General features: G+C 45.3%; 1 protein-coding gene across 1 annotated transcript in view; it reads right to left on the reverse strand.

The window, feature by feature from the left end:
* The window catches only part of LOC109881311 (synapse differentiation-inducing gene protein 1-like), a 153,897-nt gene extending 128,834 nt beyond the window's left edge, over positions 1–25,063 (reverse strand). Inside the window, exons 1-2 of the mRNA XM_020473469.2 lie at positions 24,560–25,063; positions 3,699–4,299 (exon numbers count right to left, since the gene is read on the reverse strand). Of these exons, the coding sequence (XP_020329058.1) occupies positions 3,699–4,211 (513 nt within the window). The 5' untranslated portion in view covers positions 4,212–4,299; positions 24,560–25,063. The remainder of the gene's footprint in view (positions 1–3,698; positions 4,300–24,559) is intronic.
* Between the last annotated feature and the right edge of the window lie 400 nt (positions 25,064–25,463).

Raw genomic sequence — 25,463 nt, forward strand, 5'->3', positions numbered from 1 at the left:
GTACGGGATACGCATGGTGTACGGGATGGTGTACGGGATACACATGGTGTACGGGATGGTGTACGGGATACGCATGGTGTACGGGATCAGATGGTGTACGTGATACACATGGTGTACAGAATGGTGTACGGATACGCATGGTGTACAGAATGGTGTACGGGATACGCATGGTGTACGGGATCAGATGGTGTACGTGATCAGATATAAGTCTCCAACTTCAGCAATTTTTGCAATTCGTTCCAGTCATTGGCAGCAGAGAACTGGAAGGAAAGGCAGTGTTGGCTTTGGGGGTGACCAGTGAGATATACCTGCTGGAGCGCGTGCTACGGGTGGGTGTTGTTATCGTGACCAGTGAGATATACCTGCTGGAGCGCGTGCTACGGGTGGGTGTTGTTATCGTGACCAGTGAGATATACCTGCTGGAGCGCGTGCTACGGGTGGGTGTTGTTATCGTGACCAGTGAGCTGAGATAAGGCAGAGCTTTACCTAGCAAAAACGTATAGATGACCTGGTGGGTCTGGCGATGAATATGTAGCGAGGGCCAGCCGACGAGAGCATACAGGTCGCAGTGGTGGGTGGTATATGGGGCTTTGGTGACAAAACGGATGGCACTGTGATAGACTGCATCCAGTATGCTGAGTAGAGCAACCAGGCATCCTCTACCGACGGGGTGAGGCCAATATCCTTCCAGGATACCCGGGCCTGGTCGATTAGAAAGGCCTGCTCACTGAAGTGTTTTAAGGAGTGTTTGACAGGTATGAGGGATGGTCGTTTTACCGCGGACCCATGGCGGATACAGGCAATGAGGGAGTGATCGCTGAGATCCTGATTGAAAACAGCAGAGGTGTATTTGGAGGGCAAGTTGGTCAGGATAATATCTATGGGGGTGCCCATGTTTATGGATTTAGGGTTGTACCTGGTGGGTTCCTTGATAGTTTGTGTGAGATTGAGGGCATTCCTTAGATTGTAGGACTGCCAGGTCACCTAACAGAACAAACTCTGAAGATAGATGGGGGGGGAAATCAATTCACATATGGTGTCCAGGGCACAGCTGGGAGCTGAGGGGGGTCTATAACAGGCGGCAACATTGAGAGACATATTTCTGGATAGATTCTTTTTTTAAATTATAAACTTGAACTGTTTGGGCATAGACTTGGAAAACATGAAAGGCTTTCTATGCAGTAGATTGCAACTCCTCCCCCTTTGGCAGTTCTATCTTGATGGAAAATGATGTAGTTGGGGATGGAAATCTCAGAATTTTGGGTGGCCTTCCTAATCCAGGATTCAGACACGACAAGGACATCAGGGTTGGCGGAGTGTGATAAAGCAGTGAGTAAAACAAACTTAGGGAGGAAGCTTCTGATGTGAATTATCATGCATGAAACCAAGGCTTTTACACTTACAGAAGTCAACAAATGAGAGCGCCTGGGGACACGCAGGGCCTGTGTTAACTTCCACATCACCCGAGGAACAGAGGAGTAGGATGAGGGTACGGCTAAAGACTATCAAAACTGGTTGTCTCGTGCATTGGCGACAGAGAATAAAAGGAGCAGATTTCTGTGCATGGTAGGATAGATTCAGGGCATAATGTACAGACAGGGTAGGGGTATGGTAGTGTCGTGCCTTTACTATCATTAACTGAAGACTTGTAGTTTTTATCAAAGATTCTCTGTAATTAGAATTTCGTGATTAACTAATCAGGCAAATGTAATTAACTAGGATGTCGGGGCACCAAGGAAAATATTCAGATTACAAAGTTCTAATTTACCTAATATAACTTTTCAGATATTTTAATATCTGATCAATTAGTCTTCTGATTAATGATTTATTTATTTTACCTCACGTTAGTCTCATTCAAAACGTCGTAAATTGTTGGTTATCTGCACGAACACAGTCTTCACTATGAGTCTTCGATTCATCAATTGTCTTAAATCATTTATTTACTTACTAAGCAATTCACAGAAATGCATAAACAAACAGTTGATCGTTACAAGGAAATGATAACAGAGTTTCCCTAGTGGGATAAACCGGCATGGCGGCTTGGTGTACAAAAGGGAAGTGGGGGTCAACTGAGATGAGACAACACACAGTTGATAATTATAACAATTTAAATGCTAATCCTTTGCACATGAACGCTCACTCATTCTGGAATAATTGCAATCAATATATATATATATTTACGCTCAGTGTGTCGTCGGGATCTCTGTTGAAAAGTTTGTTTCTGTTGGAGAGATTGTCCGCCCTCTCTCTCTCTCTGTCGTGGTTAGAATGGATAGTTCAGAGTGACATTCATTCATGTCGTTATAGATTAGATGTTTCGGCGGTTGTCGTTCTTCGCGTTCAATGATACCGAATTCCTAGCTGCAGACTAGTAATTAATATTCTTATTCTGTCGGTATCAATAGTCTAAGCATTTAACCACGTGGTATTGTTAAGAAGGAAAGAAATTCCACAAATTAACTTTTAACAAGGCACACCTGTTAATTGAAATGTATGACTATGGTGACTACCTCATGAAGCTGGTTGAGCTGGTTGAGAGAATGCCAAGAGTGTGAAAAGCTGTCATCAAGGCAAAGGGTGGCCACGTTGAAGAATCTCAAATATAAATATTTGTTGGTTAGTACATGATTCCAAATGTGAAATTTCATGGTTTTTGATGTCTTATTCTACAATGTAGAAAATAGTTTTAAAAAATAAGAAAAACCCTGGAATGTGTAGGTGTGTCCACACTTTTGACTGGTACTGTATATATATGTATAAATGTATTATTTTTCTTTTAGATTTCAGGAAGAATTTCACTGTAAATGTACAGCATTGTCCTGTCACCAGAGTTGCCAGCTTCATACTGTAATGTTGCTTTACAGCAGAGATGCTGTAATATACTCAACATTATACTCAACATTACTATCAACATTACTATTAACATTACTATCAACATTACTATTAACATTACTATTAACATTACTATCAACATTACTATTAACATTACTACTTTTCTTACTGTAAAACATTACAACATCCCTACTACCTGCTTCTCTGTTCTACTGCCTAACCTGGTGCCTGCTTCTCTGTTCTACTGCCTAACCTGGTACCTGCTTCTCTGCTCTACTGCCTAACCTGGTACCTGCTTCTCTGCTCTACTGCCTAACCTGGTACCTGCTTCTCTGTTCTACTGCCTAACCTGGTACCTGCTTCTCTGCTCTACTGCCTAACCTGGTACCTGCTTCTCTGTTCTACTGCCTAACCTGGTACCAGCTTCTCTGTTCTACTGCATAACCTGGTACCTGCTTCTCTGCTCTACTGCCTAACCTGGTACCTGCTTCTCTGCTCTACTGCCTAACCTGGTACCTGCTTCTCTGCTCTACTGCCTAACCTGGTAACTGCTTCTCTGTTCTACTGCCTAACCTGGTACCTGCTTCTCTGCTCTACTGCCTAACCTGGTAACTGCTTCTCTGTACCACTTTCCAATCCACTACCTTCTTCTCTGGTCTACCCCTCAATCCTAACCAATCCCAATGCTCCCCCAGCCAGCACACACAGGAGCTAGAGAAGATGGAGGCACAGCGATTTCTACTTTTACCAAACCACAAATCCGTTATCACACTTCCAGCAATTCCCCAGGTGCATGCTCACGTACCTGCTCATAAATTCTGAATCTACTATGGGGAGGATACATCTGAGTGTTTTCTTTTCCTTACCTCATAATCCACATATTCCTCCTCCTCCACCTCGTAGGAGACAGTCTGTATCTTCACGTTGTCTCCTTCTTCCAGCAGCTTGGCCTGAGGGTCCTCTGTGCTTCCGGGGGTCTCCACTGCTACAGACGCCTCCCTCTCCTTCTCTTTCTTCTCTGTGAAGGTAGTCTCGCAACACTCGTTCTTATAATCCTTGGCCTTGACTCCGCCTCCTCCTCCCCCTTCCTCCTTGTACAGGATGAAGTTAGGCCTGTAGAAGGCCTCGACGGCCAGATGGAGTGAGGTGGCGTCCAGGAGTTGTTGAGCTTTCGTCTTGCCGTTGGGGTTGTTGTGTCCCACATGGGCCACCGTACTGTTGGTAGTGTTACCTCCTCCTTCTCCGCTGTTGCCACCGGTTAAGTAGTTGATGATGTTCTCCTGGTACTGGTTGTTAGGGAAGTCGCCGCCGTAACCGTTGACGACGTGCTTGCTGTTCTTGTCCAGGAGCGGGTTCTGGAGCTCACTCATGTTCTCCATGGCAACGAGGGTTCAGGGGTCAGTGGAAGTGGCTTAAGAGGACCTCACTGAAGGTGGCAGCTACTGATGGCGTTCAACAGGATGAGAGCTGCAGAGAGGAGAGGAAATAAGAGAAGTTAGTAAACTCAGGTTTCCGTCTCAGTGAAGCAGTGGGGTGAACACAATACACTGGGCTACTGAGAGACAACACTGCATTAAACACTTCCAGAAGAATGAAATCAAGTTGTTAGTCTACTGGTAGCTGTTAGATAGATGTCTACGGTTTAGCTAGGGTAGGATAGATGTCTACGGTTTAGCTAGGGTAGGATAGATGTCTACGGTTTAGCTAGGGTAGGATAGATGTCTACGGTTTAGCTAGGGTAGGATAGATGTCTACGGTTTAGCTAGGGTAGGATAGATGTCTACGGTTTAGCTAGGGTAGGATAGATGTCTACGGTTTAGCTAGGGTAGGGTTGCCAACTGTCCCGTATTAGCCTGGATGTCCCTTACATATTTGGCTAAATATAAATCCAATCACAGTATAGTGTAAACGCGCCAATTCCTGCAAAGTCATTTCTGTTATTGTTCGGTCGGTTTGGCATATCAAGGAAAAATGGATAAACATGCAGCATAGAAAAGACTGTGTAACTACAACAAACAAACGTGGAGCAATAAAAGATGTGTGTTAAGGCCTGTCAGTGGTGACCTGCTTTCTGTACTTCATATGCCGTCAGGAAATCTCAATTGGCCAATGAGAAGGGAGAATGACCTAACTCAGCATGCATCCACAGAAATGCACAAGGCCACGCTAAGCTAAAGGTGCTAGCAATATCGGTGCATTCTTCGTGACGTCTACTGTGGAAACCGACATAATTGGAAAACACCTCTCCGTTTACCAGTTATTGAGCAGTGGCAACAACAATCGCATTCTGAAAGCTAAATGCCCAGCTCACATATCTCATAATGCCTGCGATCAGCGGTCAGTGGATATTGAGTATCCGCTTCCCGAAGAGAGGAACTGCGCACATGTTTTTTTTTGTTGCCTTTGTTGACACTGAGTGGCGTGAAATTCTGCGACATGTTTGCACACAATGGCTCTCCAGCCGTCGATCGTCTCCTGCAAAGCTGGCCAGCTCTTCATCATACTTCAGGTCCCTTAGGGAGACCTGTCCTGTGGCACTGAATAGTATTTTTGAGTATGAAGAAAAAAAGGAAGCTGCTGAGATTTATCTGTGCTTTTTCCACAAAGTGGGGTGTGTTTATGACCAACTCTTTAAAAAGCTGGCGGAAACAACGCCTCGCATCACAGATGTTTATGAGGAAGTCGAAAAGTTCAACATTGAAGATGCTTCAGCTGAAACAGGACCGTAGACCAAGCAGCTGATGTTTTGGGATACCAGACCAAGCAGCTGATGTTTTGGGATACCAGACCAAGCAGCTGATGTTTTGGGATACCAGACCAAGCAGCTGATGTTTTGGGATACCAGACCAAGCAGCTGATGTTTTGGGATACCAGACCAAGCAGCTGATGTTTTGGGATACCAGACCAAGCAGCTGATGTTTTGGGATACCAGACCAAGCAGCTGATGTTTTGGGATACCAGACCAAGCAGCTGATGTTTTGGGATACCAGACCAAGCAGCTGATGTTTTGGGATACCAGACCAAGCAGCTGATGTTTTGGGATACCAGACCAAGCAGCTGATGTTTTGGGATACCAGACCAAGCAGCTGATGTTTTGGGATACCAGACCAAGCAGCTGATGTTTTGGGATACCAGACCAAGCAGCTGATGTTTTGGGATACCAGACCAAGCAGCTGATGTTTTGGGATACCAGACCAAGCAGCTGATGTTTTGGGATACCAGACCAAGCAGCTGATGTTTTGGGATACCAGACCAAGCAGCTGATGTTTTGGGATACCAGACCAAGCAGCTGATGTTTTGGGATACCAGACCAAGCAGCTGATGTTTTGGGATACCAGACCAAGCAGCTGATGTTTTGGGATACCAGACCAAGCAGCTGATGTTTTGGGATACCAGACCAAGCAGCTGATGTTTTGGGATACCAGACCAAGCAGCTGATGGATAAACAATTGTCAAAGGTCCAAGCAGCAACAGGAAGTTCTATGACACTGTCATTACATACATTGACAAGTGGTTTGATTTCTCACCGGGTAATGTAATGGTGAAACTGAAACGGATCGGCCTCTATGAGGAGCTCTCCTCCACTGACCAGCCTCTATGAGGAGCTCTCCTTCACTGACCAGCCTCTAAGAGGAGCTCTCCTTCACTGACCAGCCTCTATGAGGAGCTCTCCTTCACTGACCAGCCTCTAAGAGGAGCTCTCCTTCACTGACCAGCCTCTATGAGGAGCTCTCCTTCACTGACCAGCCTCTAAGAGGAGCTCTCCTTCACTGACCAGCCTCTATGAGGAGCTCTCCTTCACTGACCTGGAGCAGGTGGTGGCTGCCCTCCAAATGACAGGGACCAACTCTACGAAGAGTTTTGTGTTAGCCTGGAGGAAATACAGAAAGCCAGACAGGATACCACAAACTCTGCCAGTGAGAAGCAGGTGGCAGTTTTCCAAGACCTAGGGAAAGCCAACTTGATCAACATGTTCAGGATTGTCTCATTTGTCCTCAGTATGCCAGGCTCAAATGCCTTTGTGGAGAGGACTTTCTCTCTGATGACCATTAAATGGTTAGACTCTAGAAACAGATGTAGCACAGAGCTGATGAAAAAATGAACTTCAAATGAACTGTGACTTGTCATGTAATGACTTCTCTCTGGCTCTGCAAGAGGAGAAAGGACTGCTTGAATCAGTCAAGAGCAGCAAAACATAAGTAGACATGGTGAGTGACTCTGACCCTCCTTTCCTCTTTTGCATTTGAAGATTAATTCATTTTTTTGCTGTAAAAGGTCCAAATTGTGATTTCTACGATCATTTATTTTGAGGTTTATTCACGTAAGTTTACATAATGATACAGTTTTAGTAAAGCTATAGGCTAAATGGAATAAAAAAATGTTTTGCCTTTCCAATTGAATAGGAATATACAGTGTATATTAATTCAAACAACACCGAACCCACACTGCCGTGGCACCGTGCACTGGCACACTGCCCTTTGACCCTTATTTGGTAGTGAGAAGGTTGGCAACCTTAACCTAGGGTGTTATGGACAGTAGACTTGGGTTTAACTAGGCCATTGTGTACAGTAGGCTAGGGTTTAGCCAGGGCAATGTGGATGGTCAATTCTTCTTAACCTTATTTATTTTTATTTTATCTTTATTTAACCAGGAAAGTCAGTTAAGAACAAATTCTTATTTTCAATGACGGCCTAGGAACAGTGGGTTAACTGCCTGTTCAGTGGCAGAACGACAGATTTGTACCTTGTCAGCTCGGGGGTTTGAACTTGCAACCTTCCGGTTACTAGTCCAACGCTCTAACCACTAGGCTACCCTGCCACCCCTTAAACACTAACCCATTTACCCTAGCCCTAATTCTAACCTTAAGTGCAACCTTAACCCCGTGACTTAAAACAGCATCTGTCCTAATGGGGATGTGGGAAATGTTCCGAGGAGGGATCATTGTCCTTGTTTTACTATCCTTGTGGGGACTTTTGGGGATTTTAGGTCCTCACAAGAAAAGAATAACCAACACACACACATACACACACAAACACACACACACAAAGCCCATCTCCTGGAACCTGCTTAATCTGCATGATCTGTAGAAAATACAGACATTTTAATTAAACACTAGGGCAAGGTGTGTTTGCGTTCTCTCTTGTGTGTGTGTGTGTGTGTGTGTGTGTGTGTGTGTGTGTGTGTGTGTGTGTGTGTGTGTGTGTGTGTGTGTGTGTGTGTGTGTGTGTGTGTGTGTGTGTGTGTGTGTGTGTGTGTGTGCATGTGTGTGTGTGCGTTTGCCTCCCTCCCCACAGATACTGTGTTAAGGCTTGTTTAGCCTGCCTACAAAACAGAGAGAACAACACAACACAACGAAGGAGGAGGAGGATGGATGCTATCACTCACTGAGGCTTTCTGCCTGAAGCCTTCAATAGGATCTGGCAGATACCTTCTGACGCCACAGACACTGTACTAGAGCAAGTGTTGGTACTAGTGAAGCAAGTGTTATACTAGCTAGTGTGTAATAGCTAGCTAGTCTGTACAAGCTAGCTAGTCTGTACAAGCTAGGTAGTGTGTGCTAGCTAGTGTTGTACTAGAGCAAGTGTTGTACTAGAGCAAGTGTTGTACTAGGAAGCTAGTTTTGTACTAGCTAGTTAGTGTATACTAGCTAGTTAGTACTAGCTAGTGTGCACTAGCTAGCTTGTAGTGTACTAGCTAGTGTGTACTAGCTAGATAGTGTGTACTAGTATGCTAGTCTGTAGTAGCTAGGTAGTGTGTACTAGCTAGATAGTGTGTACTAGCTAGATAGTGTGTACTAGTATGCTAGTCTGTAGTAGCTAGGTAGTGTGTACTAGCTAGATAGTGTGTACTAGCTAGATAGTGTGTACTAGTATGCTAGTCTGTAGTAGCTAGGTAGTGTGTACTAGCTAGTGTGTAGTAATATACCATATGAGATGCTAAAATACCATATGAGACGTAAAATACCATCTGAGAAGCAAGTGCTCTTTGAGGTTTGCAGACCACAAACCTCTAGCAACACACACACAGACGATTTGATCATTAGGATAACGATGGTTCACCCAGGAACATACATACATTAAAGTGGTCTAACTGTATTCAGTACAGGTAAGTACAGGTAACTGTCAGTACAGGTAAGTACAGGTAACTGTCAGTACAGGTAAGTACAGGTAACTGTCAGTACAGGTAAGTACAGGTAACTGTCAGTACAGGTAAGTACAGGTAACTGGCAGTACAGGTAACTGGCAGTACAGGTAAGTACAGGTAACTGTCAGTACAGGTAACTGTCAGTACAGGTAAGTACAGGTAACTGTCAGTACAGGTAACTGTCAGTACAGGTAACTGTCAGTACAGGTAAGTACAGGTAACTGTCAGTACAGGTAAGTACAGGTAACTGTCAGTACAGGTAACTGTCAGTACAGGTAAGTACAGGTAACTGTCAGTACAGGTAACTGGCAGTACAGGTAACTGTCAGTACAGGTAACTGGCAGTACAGGTAACTGGCAGTACAGGTAAGTACAGGTAACTGTCAGTACAGGTAACTGTCAGTACAGGTAACTGTCAGTACAGGTAAGTACAGGTAACTGTCAGTACAGGTAACTGTCAGTACAGGTAAGTACAGGTAACTGTCAGTACAGGTAAGTACAGGTAACTGTCAGTACAGGTAACTGTCAGTACAGGTAAGTACAGGTAACTGTCAGTACAGGTAACTGGCAGTACAGGTAACTGGCAGTACAGGTAACTGGCAGTACAGGTAAGTACAGGTAACTGTCAGTACAGGTAAGTACAGGTAACTGTCAGTACAGGTAACTGTCAGTACAGGTAAGTACAGGTAACTGTCAGTACAGGTAACTGTCAGTACAGGTAAGTACAGGTAACTGTTAGTACAGGTAAGTACAGGTAACTGTCAGTACAGGTAACTGTCAGTACAGGTAAGTACAGGTAACTGTCAGTACAGGTAACTGTCAGTACAGGTAACTGTCAGTACAGGTAACTGTCAGTACAGGTAAGTACAGGTAACTGTCAGTACAGGTAAGTACAGGTAACTGTCAGTACAGGTAACTGTCAGTACAGGTAAGTACAGGTAACTGTCAGTACAGGTAAGTACAGGTAACTGTCAGTACAGGTAACTGTCATTACAGGTAAGTACAGGTAACTGTCAGTACAGGTAACTGTCAGTACAGGTAAGTACAGGTAACTGTCAGTACAGGTAACTGTCAGTACAGGTAAGTACAGGTAACTGTCAGTACAGGTAAGTACAGGTAACTGTCAGTACAGGTAACTGTCAGTACAGGTAAGTACAGGTAACTGTCAGTACAGGTAAGTACAGGTAACTGCCAGTACAGGTAACTGTCAGTACAGGTAAGTACAGGTAACTGTCAGTACAGGTAACTGTCAGTACAGGTAACTGTCAGTACAGGTAAGTACAGGTAACTGTCAGTACAGGTAAGTACAGGTAACTGTCAGTACAGGTAACTGTCAGTACAGGTAAGTACAGGTAACTGGCAGTACAGGTAACTGTCAGTACAGGTAACTGTCAGTACAGGTAACTGTCAGTACAGGTAAGTACAGGTAACTGTCAGTACAGGTAACTGTCAGTACAGGTAACTGTCAGTACAGGTAAGTACAGGTAACTGTCAGTACAGGTAAGTACAGGTAACTGTCAGTACAGGTAACTGTCAGTACAGGTAAGTACAGGTAACTGTCAGTACAGGTAAGTAGAGGTAACTGTCAGTACAGGTAAGTAGAGGTAACTGTCAGTACAGGTAACTGTCAGTACAGGTAACTGTCAGTACAGGTAACTGTCAGTACAGGTAAGTACAGGTAACTGTCAGTACAGGTAACTGTCAGTACAGGTAACTGTCAGTACAGGTAAGTACAGGTAACTGTCAGTACAGGTAACTGTCAGTACAGGTAAGTACAGGTAACTGTCAGTACAGGTAACTGTCAGTACAGGTAACTGTCAGTACAGGTAAGTACAGGTAACTGTCAGCACAGGTAAGTACAGGTAACTGTCAGTACAGGTAACTGTCAGTACAGGTAACTGTCAGTACAGGTAAGTACAGGTAACTGTCAGTACAGGTAAGTACAGGTAACTGTCAGTACAGGTAAGTACAGGTAACTGTCAGTACAGGTAACTGTCAGTACAGGTAACTGTCAGTACAGGTAACTGTCAGTACAGGTAAGTACAGGTAACTGTCAGTACAGGTAACTGTCAGTACAGGTAACTGTCAGTACAGGTAAGTACAGGTAACTGTCAGTACAGGTAACTGTCAGTACAGGTAACTGTCAGTACAGGTAACTGTCAGTACAGGTAACTGTCAGTACAGGTAAGTACAGGTAACTGTCAGTACAGGTAACTGTCAGTACAGGTAAGTACAGGTAACTGTCAGTACAGGTAAGTACAGGTAACTATCAGTACAGGTAACTGTCAGTAGAGGTAAGTACAGGTAACTGTCAGTACAGGTAAGTACAGGTAACTGTCAGTACAGGTAAGTACAGGTAACTGTCAGTACAGGTAAGTACAGGTAACTGTCAGTACAGGTAACTGTCAGTACAGGTAAGTACAGGTAACTGTCAGTACAGGTAACTGTCAGTACAGGTAACTGTCAGTACAGGTAACTGGCAAAAGCAAAGGAAACACCTGAGTAAATGAGGTTTACAAAGTATATCGAAAGCAGGTGCTTCCACATAGGTGTGGTTCCTGAGTGTATTAATTAAGCAATTAGCTTCCCATCATGCTTAGGGTCATGTATGCCCGGTTGAACATTATGTTGCCTACTGCTAGAAACAGAGATCTCAGTGACTTGGAAAAGGGTCTCAAAAGGGGGGTTAAAGTATGTGTGTGTGTGTGTGTGTGTGTAGCAGCTGTACACTGTAGTCCCAGCCATTAGAGCGCCTGACTCCTGCTGATATAACCTGACTATAGCTCTCCTCTGACTTCCTCTTGGCGAAACACAGGAGAGAGAGAGATACGGAAGTCATCAGGGGTGTAATCATTACACCAATTCTGTTGCAAAACTTTTGCCTCAGAAACCATTTTTCAACAAACGGAAAATGCAAACGAGAGTTTCTTTAGGACAAATTCAGGTAGGTCCCTCGCAATTTCGTTTCCATTTGCTTTCGTTCAGTTCTTAAAACATAAAATGGTTTCAGTAAAGAATTACACCTCAGATCTCAACCCAATTGAACACTCGTGGGAGATTCTGGAGCGTTTTCCACCACCAACGAAACACCAAATTACGGCATTTCCCTTGGAAGAATGGTGTCACATCCCTCCTATAGAGTTCCACATCCCTCCTATAGAGTTCCACATCCCTCCTATAGAGTTCCACATCCCTCCTATAGAAGTCCACATCCCTCCTATAGAAGTCCACATCCCTCCTATAGAGTTCCACATCCCTCCTATAGAGTTCCACATCCCTCCTATAGAAGTCCACATCCCTCCTATAGAGTTCCACATCCCTCCTATAGAGTTCCACATCCCTCCTATAGAGTTCCACATCCCTCCTATAGAGTTCCACATCCCTCCTATAGAGTTCCACATCCCTCCTATAGAAGTCCACATCCCTCCTATAGAAGTCCACATCCCTCCTATAGAGTTCCAGTTCTTCCTGGCACATACACTGCCATTCAAACATGTTGGGGTTACTTAGAAATTTCCTAGTTTTTGAAAGAAAAAACACATTTTGTTTGACCATTGAAATAACATAAAATTGATCAGAAATGAGCTTTTCTTTAAAAAAGAAGAGACATTTCTAAGTGACCCCAAACTTTTGAACGGTAGCTTATATTTCTTCCCGCCAGTCCTTCTTCCGTCTTCCTTCTTCCATCTTCCTTCTTCCGTCTTCCTTCTTCCTTCTTCCATCTTCCTTCTTCCGTCTTCCTTCTTCCTTCTTCCGTCTTCCTTCTTCCTTCTTCCTTCTTCCTTCTTCAACTTCATTTAAGATAGTTGATTGAGTTTCCAGGAAATAATATATATTATATTCCTTCTCTCTTCGTCAGGTAAATACTCATAACCTGATGCAGTTCTTGACACACTCAAACCGGTGCACCTGTCACCTACTACCGTACCCCGTTCAAAGGCACTTCAGTATATTTTTGTCCATTCACCCTCTGACTGGCACACATACACAGTCCATGTCTCAATTATCTCAAAGCTTGAAAAAATCCTTCTTTAACCCCGTCTCTTCCCCTTCATCTACACTGATTGAAGTGGATTTAACAAGTGACATCAATAAGGGATCATATCTTTCACCTGAATTCACTGGGTCAGTCTATGTCACGGAAAGAGCAGGTGTTCTTAATGTTTTGTCCACTCTGTGTATGCTCCTGTCTGGGCCTTTTTATTCTTAGAATTATGTTGTTGTCATCGATGGGCTTCGATATCCATACTATGCACAGGTAACTTAGGCGATAGCACCACCTGTACTGGAGCTATCCAGGGAGAGGGTGTGTGTGTGTGTGTGTGTGTGTGTGTGTGTGTGTGTGTGTGTGTGTGTGTGTGTGTGTGTGGTGGCAAATGTGATTTGATTTGTTTATGCGCTATGAGTGTTGCAGTGGGCCTTGCACCTCCTAACCATAATTTGATTAATCTGATTGCATGTAATCTAATAAAGTGCAGATTATTTCCAGTGGTGTTGACTCATTGACCTCCCTGTCTGTCTGGATCACTAAAATACAGCGTTTTTGCAAATCACAAATATCAAGCTACTGGCCAATGAGAAGCAACACGATCATTAATACTGAGAATGAGGTCTAATGCTGAGAAAACTGGGGGTCAAAAACCAATACAGAGGTGCTGTGGCGCAAAAATGTGTTCTTCCACAATGTAGCATTTATTGCAATGTATTGATTTACGTGTCAAGGACGCTTATCTTTTCACTTTCTGTGGGAGCTTACAAAAATTAAATTATACCATGTTGGCGTAGCGTAGCGTGGTATACATGTAGCTGTCATAGCCAGATAGGAGATGGTGAAGTAAGGGAATGTGGGGCAGGTCGGGTCTGGCCTGCTTGGCTGGCTGCAAGGAACAGGAGAAGAATGATCACCTAAAGGAGAAGATGGATAATGTTTCCAGTGACCTTCTAAATCCAGGGTTTCATCCATGTCCCATTCACTACAGCCTGGGAACACTACCAGCTCACTATCCCTCCCTTTCTTGCGCTATTGGTTTTCAGTCTCAAGTGGCTCTCCTATTGTCCCTCCCCCATCTCTCTCTCTCTCTTTCTCTCTCTCTCTCTCTGTCTCTCTCTCTCTCTCTCTCTCTCTCTCTCTCTCTCTCTCTCTCTCTCTCTCTCTCTCTCTCTCTCTCTCTGTCTCTCTCTCTCTCTCTCTCTGTCTCTCTCTCTGTCTCTCTCTCTCTCTCTCTCTCTCTGTCTCTCTCTCTCTCTGTCTCCCTCTCTCTCTGTCTCTGTCTCGCTGTCTCTCTCTCTCTCTCTCTCTCTCTCGCTCTCTCTCGGCTTAGGGACCTAAGTGGCTCCTCTCTCCTGGATGGATGCTGTCTTCAGTAACCTCCAAACCCCAGGCGATACATCATTCTGTGCCATTGGTTTTCCAAGCCAGTGGCTTGCAACTTCCCTCTAACCTCTTCTCCTTTCCTCATCTCCACACCTCCCCCTCTCCCCTCGCTCCTCTCACCCTCCTTCACTCACTGGGTTCGACATAGTTCACCCCCCATGAATAAACCAGCAGGTCGGTGCTCCCAGGATGCACTGGGGCATGCCTGAACACAACACGCTCCTCAGGGGTCCCTCATGGATTAGCTTTGTCTCGCCTTGCTGGTGTTGTTATGCCTCATTCCTTCCTTTCTGAAACTACCTTTCTTCGGTCTACTGTCCCATTCTTTCTTCGGTCTACTGTCCCATTCTATCTTCGGTCTACTGTCCCATTCTTTCTTCGGTCTACTGTCCCATTCTTTCTTCAGTCTACTGTCCCATTCTTTCTTCGGTCTACTGTCCCATTCTTTCTTCAGTCTACTGTCCCATTCTATCTTCGGTCTACTCTCCCATTCTATCTTCGGTCCACTGTCCCATTCTTTCTTCGGTCTACTGTCCCATTTTTTCATCGGCCACTGTCCAATTCTTTCTTCGGTCTACTGTCCCATTCTCTTCCTCCTTATCATCATGTCTCCCTCTTCCTCCTCACCAGCATGTCTCCCTCTTCCTCCTCATCATCTTGGTTCCCTCTTCCTCCTCATCAGCATGTCTCCCTCTTCCTCCACATCATCTTGGTTCCCTCTTCCTCCACATCATCTTGGTTCCCTCTTCCTCCTCATCAGCATGTCTCCCTCTTCCTCCACATCATCTTGGTTCCCTCTTCCTCCACATCATCATGGTTCCCTCTTCCTCCTCATCAGCATGTCTCCCTCTTCCTCCTCATCATCTTGGTTCCCTCTTCCTCCTCATCAGCATGTCTCCCTCTTCCTCCTCATCATCTTGGTTCCCTCTTCCTCCTCATCAGCATGTCTCCCTCTTCCTCCCTTTCATCTTGGTTCCCTCTTCCTCCTCCTCATCATGGTTCCCTCTTCCTCCTCATCAGCATGTCTCCCTCTTCCTCCTCATCATCTTGGTTCCTTCTTCCTCCTCATCAGCATGTCTCCCTCTTCCTCCTCCTCATCTTGGTTCCCTCTTCCTCCTCATCAGCATGTCTCCCTCTTCCTCCTCATCATCTTGGTTCCCTCTTCCTCCTCATCATCATGGTTCCCTCTTCCTCCTCATCAGCATGTCCCCCTCTTCCTCCTCATCATCTTGGTTCCCTCTTCCTCCTCATCATCATGGTTCCCTCTTCCTCCTCATCATCATGGTTCCCTCTTCCTCCTCATCATCATGGTTCCCTCTTCCTCCTCATCATCATGGTTCCCTCTTCCTCCTCATCATCATGGTTCCCTCTTCCTCCTCATCATCATGGTTCCCTCTTCCTCCTCATCATCATGTCTCCCTCTTCGTCCTCATCATCATGTCTCCCTCTTCGTCCTCATCATCATGTCTCCCTCTTCGTCCTCATCATCATGGTTTCCTTTCAGAAGGGAATAGGGCTCTGGTCTATAGTAGTACCACTATATAGGGAATAGGGCTCTGGTCTATAGTAGTGCACTATATAGGGAATAGGGCTCTGGTCTATAGTAGTGCACTATATAGGGAATAGGGCTCTGGTCTAAAGAAGTGCACTATATAGGGAATAGGGCTCTGGTCTAAAGAAGTGCACTATATAGGGAATAGGGCTCTGGTCTAAAGAAGTGCACTATATAGGGAATAGGGCTCTGGTCTAAAGAAGTGCACTATATAGGGAAACCTCCCTTTTCAAACCTCCCTTTTCACACATCTAAAAACCCATTCATATTCAGTGTTAGCTATACTTCTGTCATTGTAACTCGGATCAACTGCTACAGAAGTGTTACAGAGTTAACCATCGACATCAGCTGTGTGTGTGTGTGTGTGCGTGTGCGTGCGTGCGTGCGTGTGTGTCCGTGTCTTACAGAACTATCCATTGACAACAACTTTATCTCCATTCTATTACCTCCCAGGACAGAGAGAATGATAGATGAAGAGAGACAGAGAGGGAGACAGAGCGGGAGGCAGAGAGGGAGACAGAGAGAGACAGAGCGGGAGGCAGAGAGGGAGACAGAGAGAGACACAGCGGGAGGCAGAGCGGGAGGCAGAGCGGGAGGCAGAGCGGGAGACAGAGCGGGAGACAGAGCGGGAGACAGAGAGAGACACAGCGGGAGGCAGAGCGGGAGACAGAGCGGGAGACAGAGCGGGAGACAGAGAGAGACACAGCGGGAGGCAGAGCGGGAGACAGAGCGGGAGGCAGAGAGGGAGACAGAGAGAGACACAGCGGGAGGCAGAGCGGGAGGCAGAGTGGGAGGCAGAGCGGGAGGCAGAGCGGGAGACAGAGCGGGAGGCAGAGCGGGAGACAGAGAGAGACAGAGCGGGAGACAGAGCGGGAGGCAGAGCGGAAGACAGAGAGAGACAGAGCGGGAGACAGGGCGGGAGGCAGAGCGGGAGGCAGAGCAGGAGACAGAGAGAGACAGAGCGGGAGGCAGAGAGAGACCGAGAGAGACAGAGCGGGATTCAGAGCGGGAGGCAGAGCGGGAGACAGAGCTGGAGACAGAGCGCGAGACAGAGAGAGACAGAGCGGGAGACAGAGAGAGACAGAGAGAGACAGAGCGGGAGACAGAGCGGGAGGCAGAGCGGGAGACAGAGAGAGACAGAGCGGGAGGCAGAGTGGGAGGCAGAGCGGGAGACAGAGAGAGGCAGAGCGGGAGGCAGAGCGGGAGACACAGAGAGACAAAGCGGGAGACAGAGCGGGAGACAGAGCGGGAGGCAGAGCGGGAGGCAGAGCGGGAGACAGAGAGAGACAGAGCGGGAGGCAGAGCGGGAGGCAGAGCGGGAGACAGAGAGAGACAGAGCGGGAGACAGAGCAGGAGGCAGAGCGGGAGGCAGAGCGGGAGACAGAGAGAGACAGAGCGGGAGGCAGAGCGGGAGACAGAGCGGGAGATAGAGCGGGAGACAGAGAGAGACAGAGAGAGACAAAGCGGGAGGCAGAGCGGAAGACAGAGAGAGACAGAGCGGGAGACAGAGCGGGAGGCAGAGCGGGAGGCAGAGCAGGAGACAGAGAGAGACAGAGCGGGAGGCAGAGAGAGACCGAGAGAGACCGAGAGCGACAGAGAGAGACAGAGAGCGACAGAGCGGGAGACAGAGCGGGAGGCAGAGCGGGAGGCAGAGCGGGAGACAGAGCGGGAGGCAGAGCGGGAGGCAGAGCGGGAGACAGAGAGAGACAGAGAGAGACAGAGCGGGAGACAGAGCGGGAGGCAGAGCGGGAGACAGAGAGAGACAGAGCGGGAGACAGAGCGGGAGGCAGAGCGGAAGACAGAGAGAGACAGAGCGGGAGACAGAGCGGGAGGCAGAGCGGGAGGCAGAGCAGGAGACAGAGAGAGACAGAGCGGGAGGCAGAGAGAGACCGAGAGAGACCGAGAGCGACAGAGAGAGACAGAGAGCGACAGAGCGGGAGACAGAGCGGGAGACAGAGCGGGACACAGAGCAAAAAGCACAGCAATCTACACACAATACCCTATAATGACAAAGCCCAGAAATACTTTCATTGCATAAGTGTTCAGACCCTTTGATATGAGTCTCGAAATTGAGCTCAGGTGCATCCTGTTTTCATTGATCATCCTTGAGATGTTTCTTCAACTTGATTGGAGTCCACCTGTGGTAAATTCAATTGATTGGACATGATTTGGAAAGGCACACAGCTGTCTATATAAGGTCCCACAGTTGTCAGTGCTTGTCAGAGCAAAAGAGATCGAGGCACAGGATTGTGTCGAGGCATAGATCTGGGGCTGTCTGCAGCTTTGAAGGTTGTCGAGACCACAGTGGCCTCCATCATTCTTAAATAGAATACGTTTGGAACCACCAATACTCTTCCTAGAGCTGGCCGCCCGGCCAAACTGAGCAATCTGGGGAGAAGGGCCTTGGTCAGGGAGGTGACCAAGAACCCAATGGTCCCTCTGACAGATATCCAGAGTTCCCCTGTGGAGATGGGAGAACCTTCCAGAAAGCAACCATCTCTGCATCTCTCCACCAATCAAGCCTTTATGGTAGAGTGGTCAGGCAGAAGCCACTATTCAGTAAAAGGCACATGACAGCCCGCTTGGAGTTTACCATCCCTACTCCTAAAGACTCTCAGACCAAGAGAAACAAGATTCTCTGATCTGAGGAAACCAAGATTGAACTCTTTGGCCTGAATGCCAAGCGTCACGTCTGGAGGAAACCTGGCACCATCCCTACGGTGAAGCATGGTGGTGGTAGCATTATGCTGTGGGGATTTTTTCAGCTGCAGGGACTAGGAGACTAGTCAGGATCGAGGCAAAGATGAACAGAGCAAAGTCAGCGAGATCCTTGATGAAAACCTTCTCCAGAGTGCTCAGAACCTGAGACTGGGGCGAAGCTTCACCTTCCAACAGGACAATGACCCTAAGCACACAGCCAAGACAATGCAGGTGTAGCTTTGGGACAAGTCTCTGAATGTCCTTGAGTGGCCCAGCCAAAGCCCGGACTTGAACCCAATCAAACATCTCTAGATAGACCTGAAAATAGCTATTCAGCAACGCTCCCCATCCAACTTGACAGAGCTTGAGAGCATCTGTTAGAAGAATGGGAGAAACTCCACAAATACAGGTGTGACAAGCTTGTAGCGTCATACCCAAGAAGACACTACGCTGTAATCGCTACCAAAGGTGCTTCAAAAAAGTACTGAGTAAAGGTGCTGAATATTTAATTAAATGTGATATTTCAGTTTTTTTATTTTGAAAAAATATGCCAAAATGTCAAATAACTTGTTTTTGCTTTGTCATTATGTAGTATATATATATATATTGTGTAGATACATTTTTGTTTTTGTTGAATAAGGCTGTAACGCAACAAAATGTGGAAAAGGTCTAGAGGTTTGAAAACTTTCCGAATGCACTGTTTGTGTAGCCTGGGTGCTGTTGTGTTTTCTGACATGGCCCTGGGGGTAGATGGTGGCTGATGAGAACACAGCAGCTTCCACCTCCACCTGTAAGCAGCATGTCGCCGGTACAAGTGGGGCTATGGCCACTCACCCTCTACACTCCACTAGCAGGGCTGATGCATATTGATACAGGGCTGCCATGTGCTTCGGGATACAACCCTATTAGACAGCAGGCAGCAGCCAGCCAGGAAACATTTCCTTGTGTCAGCCTGCTGCCAATCAAGCAACTGACCTCAGCAAGCGAGGGCAGGCATTATCAGCCCAGCCCCAAGGCCAGCCGTTGAAGATGCATTGGAATACCAACGTGTCTTATCGGTCAGGGCTGTTTTTCCAGGCCTGCTTTATCCTGCTGCCACGACTATGAAAACAGACAGCTAAATTCTTTCTCTCTCTGGCTGAGCAATCAGTAGTCTACCATGAAGCTGTGACGCAATGGTAAGATATAATACATGCGCTAGACAGGTGAAGAAGAAGAGCTAGACTAGAGGAGAGGAAGAGCTAGACTAGAGGAGAAGAAGAGCTAGACTAGAGGAGAAGAAGAGCTAGACTAGAGGAGAGGAAGAGCTAGACTAGAGGAGAAGAGCTAGACTAGAGGAGAAGAAGAGCTAGACTAGTGAAGAAGAAGAGCTAGACTAGTGAAGAAGAAGAGCTAGACTAGAGGAGAAGAAGAGCTAGACTAGAGGAGAGGAAGAGCTAGACTAGAGGAGAAGAAGAGCTAGACTAGTGAAGAAGAAGAGCTAGACTAGAGGAGAAGAAGAGCTAGACTAGTGAAGAAGAAGAGCTAGACTAGAGGAGAAGAAGAGCTAGACTAGAGGAGAAGAAGCGCTAGACTAGAGGAGAAGAAGAGCTAGACTAGAGGAGAAGAAGCGCTAGACTAGTGAAGAAGAAGAGCTAGACTAGAGAGGAAGAAGAGCTAGACTAGAGAAGAAGAAGAGCTAGACTAGTGAAGAAGAAGAGCTAGACTAGTGAAGAAGAAGCTCTAGACTAGTGAAGAAGAAGATCTAGACTAGTAAAGAAGAAGAAGAAGAAGAATAGCTAGACTAGAGAAGAAGAAGAAGAAGAAGATCTAGACTAGTGAAGAAGAAGAGCTAGACTAGAGAAGAAGAAGACGAAGAAGAAGAAGAGCTAGACTAGTGAAGAATAAGATCTAGACTAGTGAAGAAGAAGATCTAGACTAGAGAAGAAGAAGAAGCGCTAGACTAGTGAAGAAGAAGCACTAGACTAGAGAAGAAGAAGAAGATCTAGACTAGTGAAGAAGAAGAAGAAGCGCTAGACTAGTGAAGAAGGAGCACTAGACTAGAGAAGAAGAAGATCTAGACTAGTGAAGAAGAAGATCTAGACTAGAGAAGAAGAAGAAGAAGCGCTAGACTAGTGAAGAAGGAGCACTAGACTAGAGAAGAAGAAGAAGCGCTAGACTAGTGAAGAAGAAGCACTAGAATAGAGAAGAAGAAGAAGTGCTGGACAAGTGAAGAAGAAGAGCTAGACTGGTGAAGAAGAAGAGCTAGACTGGTGACGAAGAGGAGCTAGACTAGTGAAGAAGAAGAAGAAGTGCTAGACTAGTGAAGAAGAAGAAATAGATTAGTGAAGAAGAAGAGCAAGACTAGTGAAGAAGAAGAAGATGATGATCTAGACTAGAGAAGAAGAAGAAGAAGAAGAGCTAGACTCGATAAGAAGAAGATCTAGACTAGTGAAGAAGAAGAAGAAGAAGAAGAGCTAGACTAGAGAAGAAGAAGAAGATCTAAATTAGAGAAGAAGAAGAAGAAGAGCTAGACTAGAGAAGAAGAGCTAGACTAGAGAAGAAGAAGAAGAAGAGCTAGACTAGAAAAGAAGAAGAGCTAGACTAGAGAAGATGAAGAAGAAGAAGAGGAGCTAGACTAGAGAAGAAGAAGAAGAGCTAGATTAGAGAAGAAGAAGAAGAGCTAGACTAGAGAAGAAGAAGCGCTAGACTAGAGATGAAGAAGACAAGCTAGACTAGAGAAGAAGAAGAAGAGCTAGACTAGAGATAGGAAGAAGAAGATGAAGAGCTCGACTAGAGAAGAAGAAGAGCTAGACTAGAGAGAAGAAGAAGAAGAGCTAGACTAGAGAAGAAGAAGAGCTAGACTAGAGAAGAAGAAGAGCTAGACTAGAGAAGAAGAAGAGCTAGACTAGAGAAGAAGAAGAGCTAGACTAGAGAAGAAGAAGAGCTAGACTAGAGAAGAAGAGCTAGACTAGAGAAGAAGAAGAGCTAGACTAGAGAAAAAGAAGAGCTAGACTAGAGAAGAAGAAGAGCTAGACTAGAGAAGAAGAAGAGCTAGACTAGAGAAGAAGAAGAGCTAGACTAGAGAAGAAGAAGAGCTAGACTAGAGAAGAAGAAGAGCTAGACTAGAGAAGAAGAAGAGCTAGACTAGAGCGAAGAAGAGCTAGACTAGAGAAGAAGAAGAGCTAGACTAGAGAAGAAGAAGAGCTAGACTAGAGAAGAAGAAGAGCTAGACTAGAGAAGAAGAAGAGCTAGACTAGAGAGAAGAAGAAGAGCTAGACTAGAGAAGAAGAAGAGCTAGACTAGAGAAGAAGAAGAGCTAGACTAGAGAGAAGAAGCGCTAGACTAGTGAAGAAGAAGCACTAGAATAGAGAAGAAGAAGAAGTGCTGGACAAGTGAAGAAGAAGAGCTAGACTGGTGAAGAAGAAGAGCTAGACTGGTGACGAAGAGGAGCTAGACTAGTGAAGAAGAAGAAGAAGTGCTAGACTAGTGAAGAAGAAGAAATAGATTAGTGAAGAAGAAGAGCAAGACTAGTGAAGAAGAAGAACATGATGATCTAGACTAGAGAAGAAGAAGAAGAAGAAGAGCTAGACTCGATAAGAAGAAGATCTAGACTAGTGAAGAAGAAGAAGAAGAAGAAGAAGAGCTAGACTAGAGAAGAAGAAAAAGATCTAGACTAGAGAAGAAGAAGAAGAAGAGCTAGACTAGAGAAGAAGAGCTAGACTAGAGAAGAAGAAGAAGAGCTAGACTAGAAAAGAAGAAGAGCTAGACTAGAGAAGATGAAGAAGAAGAAGAAGAGGAGCTAGACTAGAGAAGAAGAAGAAGAGCTAGATTAGAGAAGAAGAAGAAGAGCTAGACTAGAGAAGAAGAAGCGCTAGACTAGAGATGAAGAAGACAAGCTAGACTAGAGAAGAAGAAGAAGAGCTAGACTAGAGATAGGAAGAAGAAGATGAAGAGCTCGACTAGAGAAGAAGAAGAGCTAGACTAGAGAAGAAGAAGAGCTAGACTAGAGAAGAAGAAGAGCTAGACTAGAGAAGAAGAAGAGCTAGACTAGAGAAGAAGAAGAGCTAGACTAGAGAAGAAGAAGAGCTAGACTAGAGAAGAAGAGCTAGACTACATGAATCATCTTCCTAAATGGTTCTCTTACTGCTCTCCTATCCCCTACTACTACTGTAGTCCTACAGTATCATTTGACCTGTTAACCAACACAGATGTGTGTAATGGAATGGGGACTGTACTGTAGATTGATCCTATTGATAACTACTACCGTCATCACCACTATGTCATCAACACAATGTCATCAACACAATGTCATCAACACTATGTCATCAACACTATGTCATCAACACAATGTCATCAACACTATGTCATCAACACTATGTCATCAACACTATGTCCACTAGGCCCTAATCCTTTCTAATTGTATAATCAGGAGCCATCATCACTGTCTCAGATTACTGTACAACGCAGACTAGCATGAAACACACACACACACACAATACACAGAGACAGAGACACAGAGAGACACAGAGAGAGACACAGAGAGAGACACACAGAGAGACACACAGAGAGACACACAGAGAGACACAGAGAGAGACACACAGAGAGACACAGAGAAACACACACAGAGACGCACATAGAGAGACACACGGAGAGACACACACAGAGACACAGAGAGAGACACAGAGAAACACACAGAGAGACATGCAGAGAGACGCAGAGAGACGCGGAGAGAGACACAGACAGACAGAGAGATAGACCGAGAGACATAGAGACACAGAGACATAGACCGAGACACAGAGACAGAGACACAGAGAGATCTGAGAGAAGACGGTTATTTCTGTATAGTGCTGCTTTTCATTTTGAGTGAGAAGCATCCTTCCATTCACTGGGAGTATATTGTGTGTGTGCGTGTGTGTGTGTGTGTGTTGCTGCAGCAGCTGTACACTGTAGTCCCAGCCATTAGAGCGCCTGACTCCTGCTGATACAACCTGACTATAGCTCTCCTCTGACTCCCTCTTGGCGACACACACAAGAGAGAGAGAGAGAGAGAGAGAGAGAGAGAGAGATACGGAACTGAACAAAACTGTACTCCTTTGATTCTGTCTCCGCCACTTCTCTGATAAGAATTAATTAATCATCTTGTGAGTAGTTCACTTAAGAGAGAAAAAGGGAGTTGACAAAAAAGACTGTCTGTTTCATCTTCCCAACACAGAGAATTTAAGATCCACGGAAAACCATTGCAAAGATGTTTGAATATTCAGATGTGGCACCTCCTCTCCCTCTAATGTTTTGGGCAGTTTACAATAGTCCACACTTTTCTATTTGGAATCAGTATGCTCTTGTCATTAAAAATTCTGTGCAATTATTGTCAGGATGTACAGTATACACAGTACGTTGAAAGCTACAGGGATAATGGATCTAGTATTTACAACAAAGGTGCCATATATGTAGATATGTACACTTCAGGTATTTGAGGCTATATGCTCATGCCTCAAAACCCACTGCAACGAAATAAAAAACCATTTAAAAAAGTAACTGTCAGTGTTTCACACGCCTATAAACTAAGTCCTCATCTAATTCAGTAACAAAAATACACTGACTTTAACGACCAATGATGGGGTAGACCAATTGCACAACACGTAGCATCCTATGTGCCAATATCCGCACCGTTCCAACACACAGGCACAACACAGCCTATGCGCAAAGTGCGCGCTTTGAATTTGGTTACCCTAAAAGTCACAGTCCAACACTATATTTTTTTACCGTTTTAACATACAAGTCAATTTGCGTTGACAATGTGCATTTAGACAGTTGATACATTTTCTCATAAATCAACAAGCACTCCTTTCATTCCGCGCGGAGATATGATCGTATGGGAAGAACACGAAATACCAGAGCAACATGGTTGGATGCGGAAAGAAAAGGACAGTTGGTTACTTTTGTAAAATAATATCTAAAATACAAAGCATGTCTTACCTGCGAATTCCTGACACGTTGTTTGACATGTACAGCCACTTGCTTGTATTTCTGTTGACATTATTGTCGGTTGGTGTGAGACCAATGATAGTCCTTGTCTTTGAAAATGATTCACCTGATCTGACCGAGTCGGTTTTAGAGTCGTTATTTCACTGCGTTCATTTCAATGAGGGAATAGGTCTCAGCGTGGCGGTTGATATGTCGCCTATTGATTTCTCTCAACTCTCAAAAAAATTGATCTTGTTTATCGATCCTCTGGCTTCGAAATTAATGAAACGAAATAATACGATACAGGAGTAAGCGGCTGTCGCCGCTTTCTTATGTTCAGGAATGACATTTATGACGGATCAATTAGAAAACGGTGTAGCTCGCAGACCGATCGCACCGGAGGAAAAGAGAAGAAACGTCACTCAAAACCAACTCGAGGTTCTCAGAGCGAAATGGCAATGCGTCTCCAAGACCGCTTTCCTTGTGCGGGTCAACATTTAATAGGGTCCGTGACGATACACGTCAACGTACCCTTGGCATGTGTCTAGAGAGACTTTTAGCCTATAACTAGTTTTGTATGTGTTTATAAAAACAAACTTTGAAGATGCTCTTTAAAATAAATATTCTCACAGCCAAGTGGTATCGTCTTCCATCCTTTTACAATTTGTTTTCTTATATATATAAAAACAAATGGTGTAGTTTGCGAGCTCCGTACAGTATCCCACCAGACGTGTATCCGCCCTCATCGAGATAATTGTGTAATTTTATCGTGAAGTGTTCTGCTAGTTCATCCAACTCTCATGCCTAATGTTAACAGCATCCTGACACTGTTTGTATAATATGTTTATGTTCGCGAGTCTGGCAGTGGTAAGCCTATAGGTTATATCACTGGCGTACTGGACACCCCCGCTACACA

The sequence above is a fragment of the Oncorhynchus kisutch genome, linkage group LG12 (assembly GCF_002021735.2).
Source record: "Oncorhynchus kisutch isolate 150728-3 linkage group LG12, Okis_V2, whole genome shotgun sequence".
Classification (NCBI taxonomy): domain Eukaryota; kingdom Metazoa; phylum Chordata; class Actinopteri; order Salmoniformes; family Salmonidae; genus Oncorhynchus; species Oncorhynchus kisutch.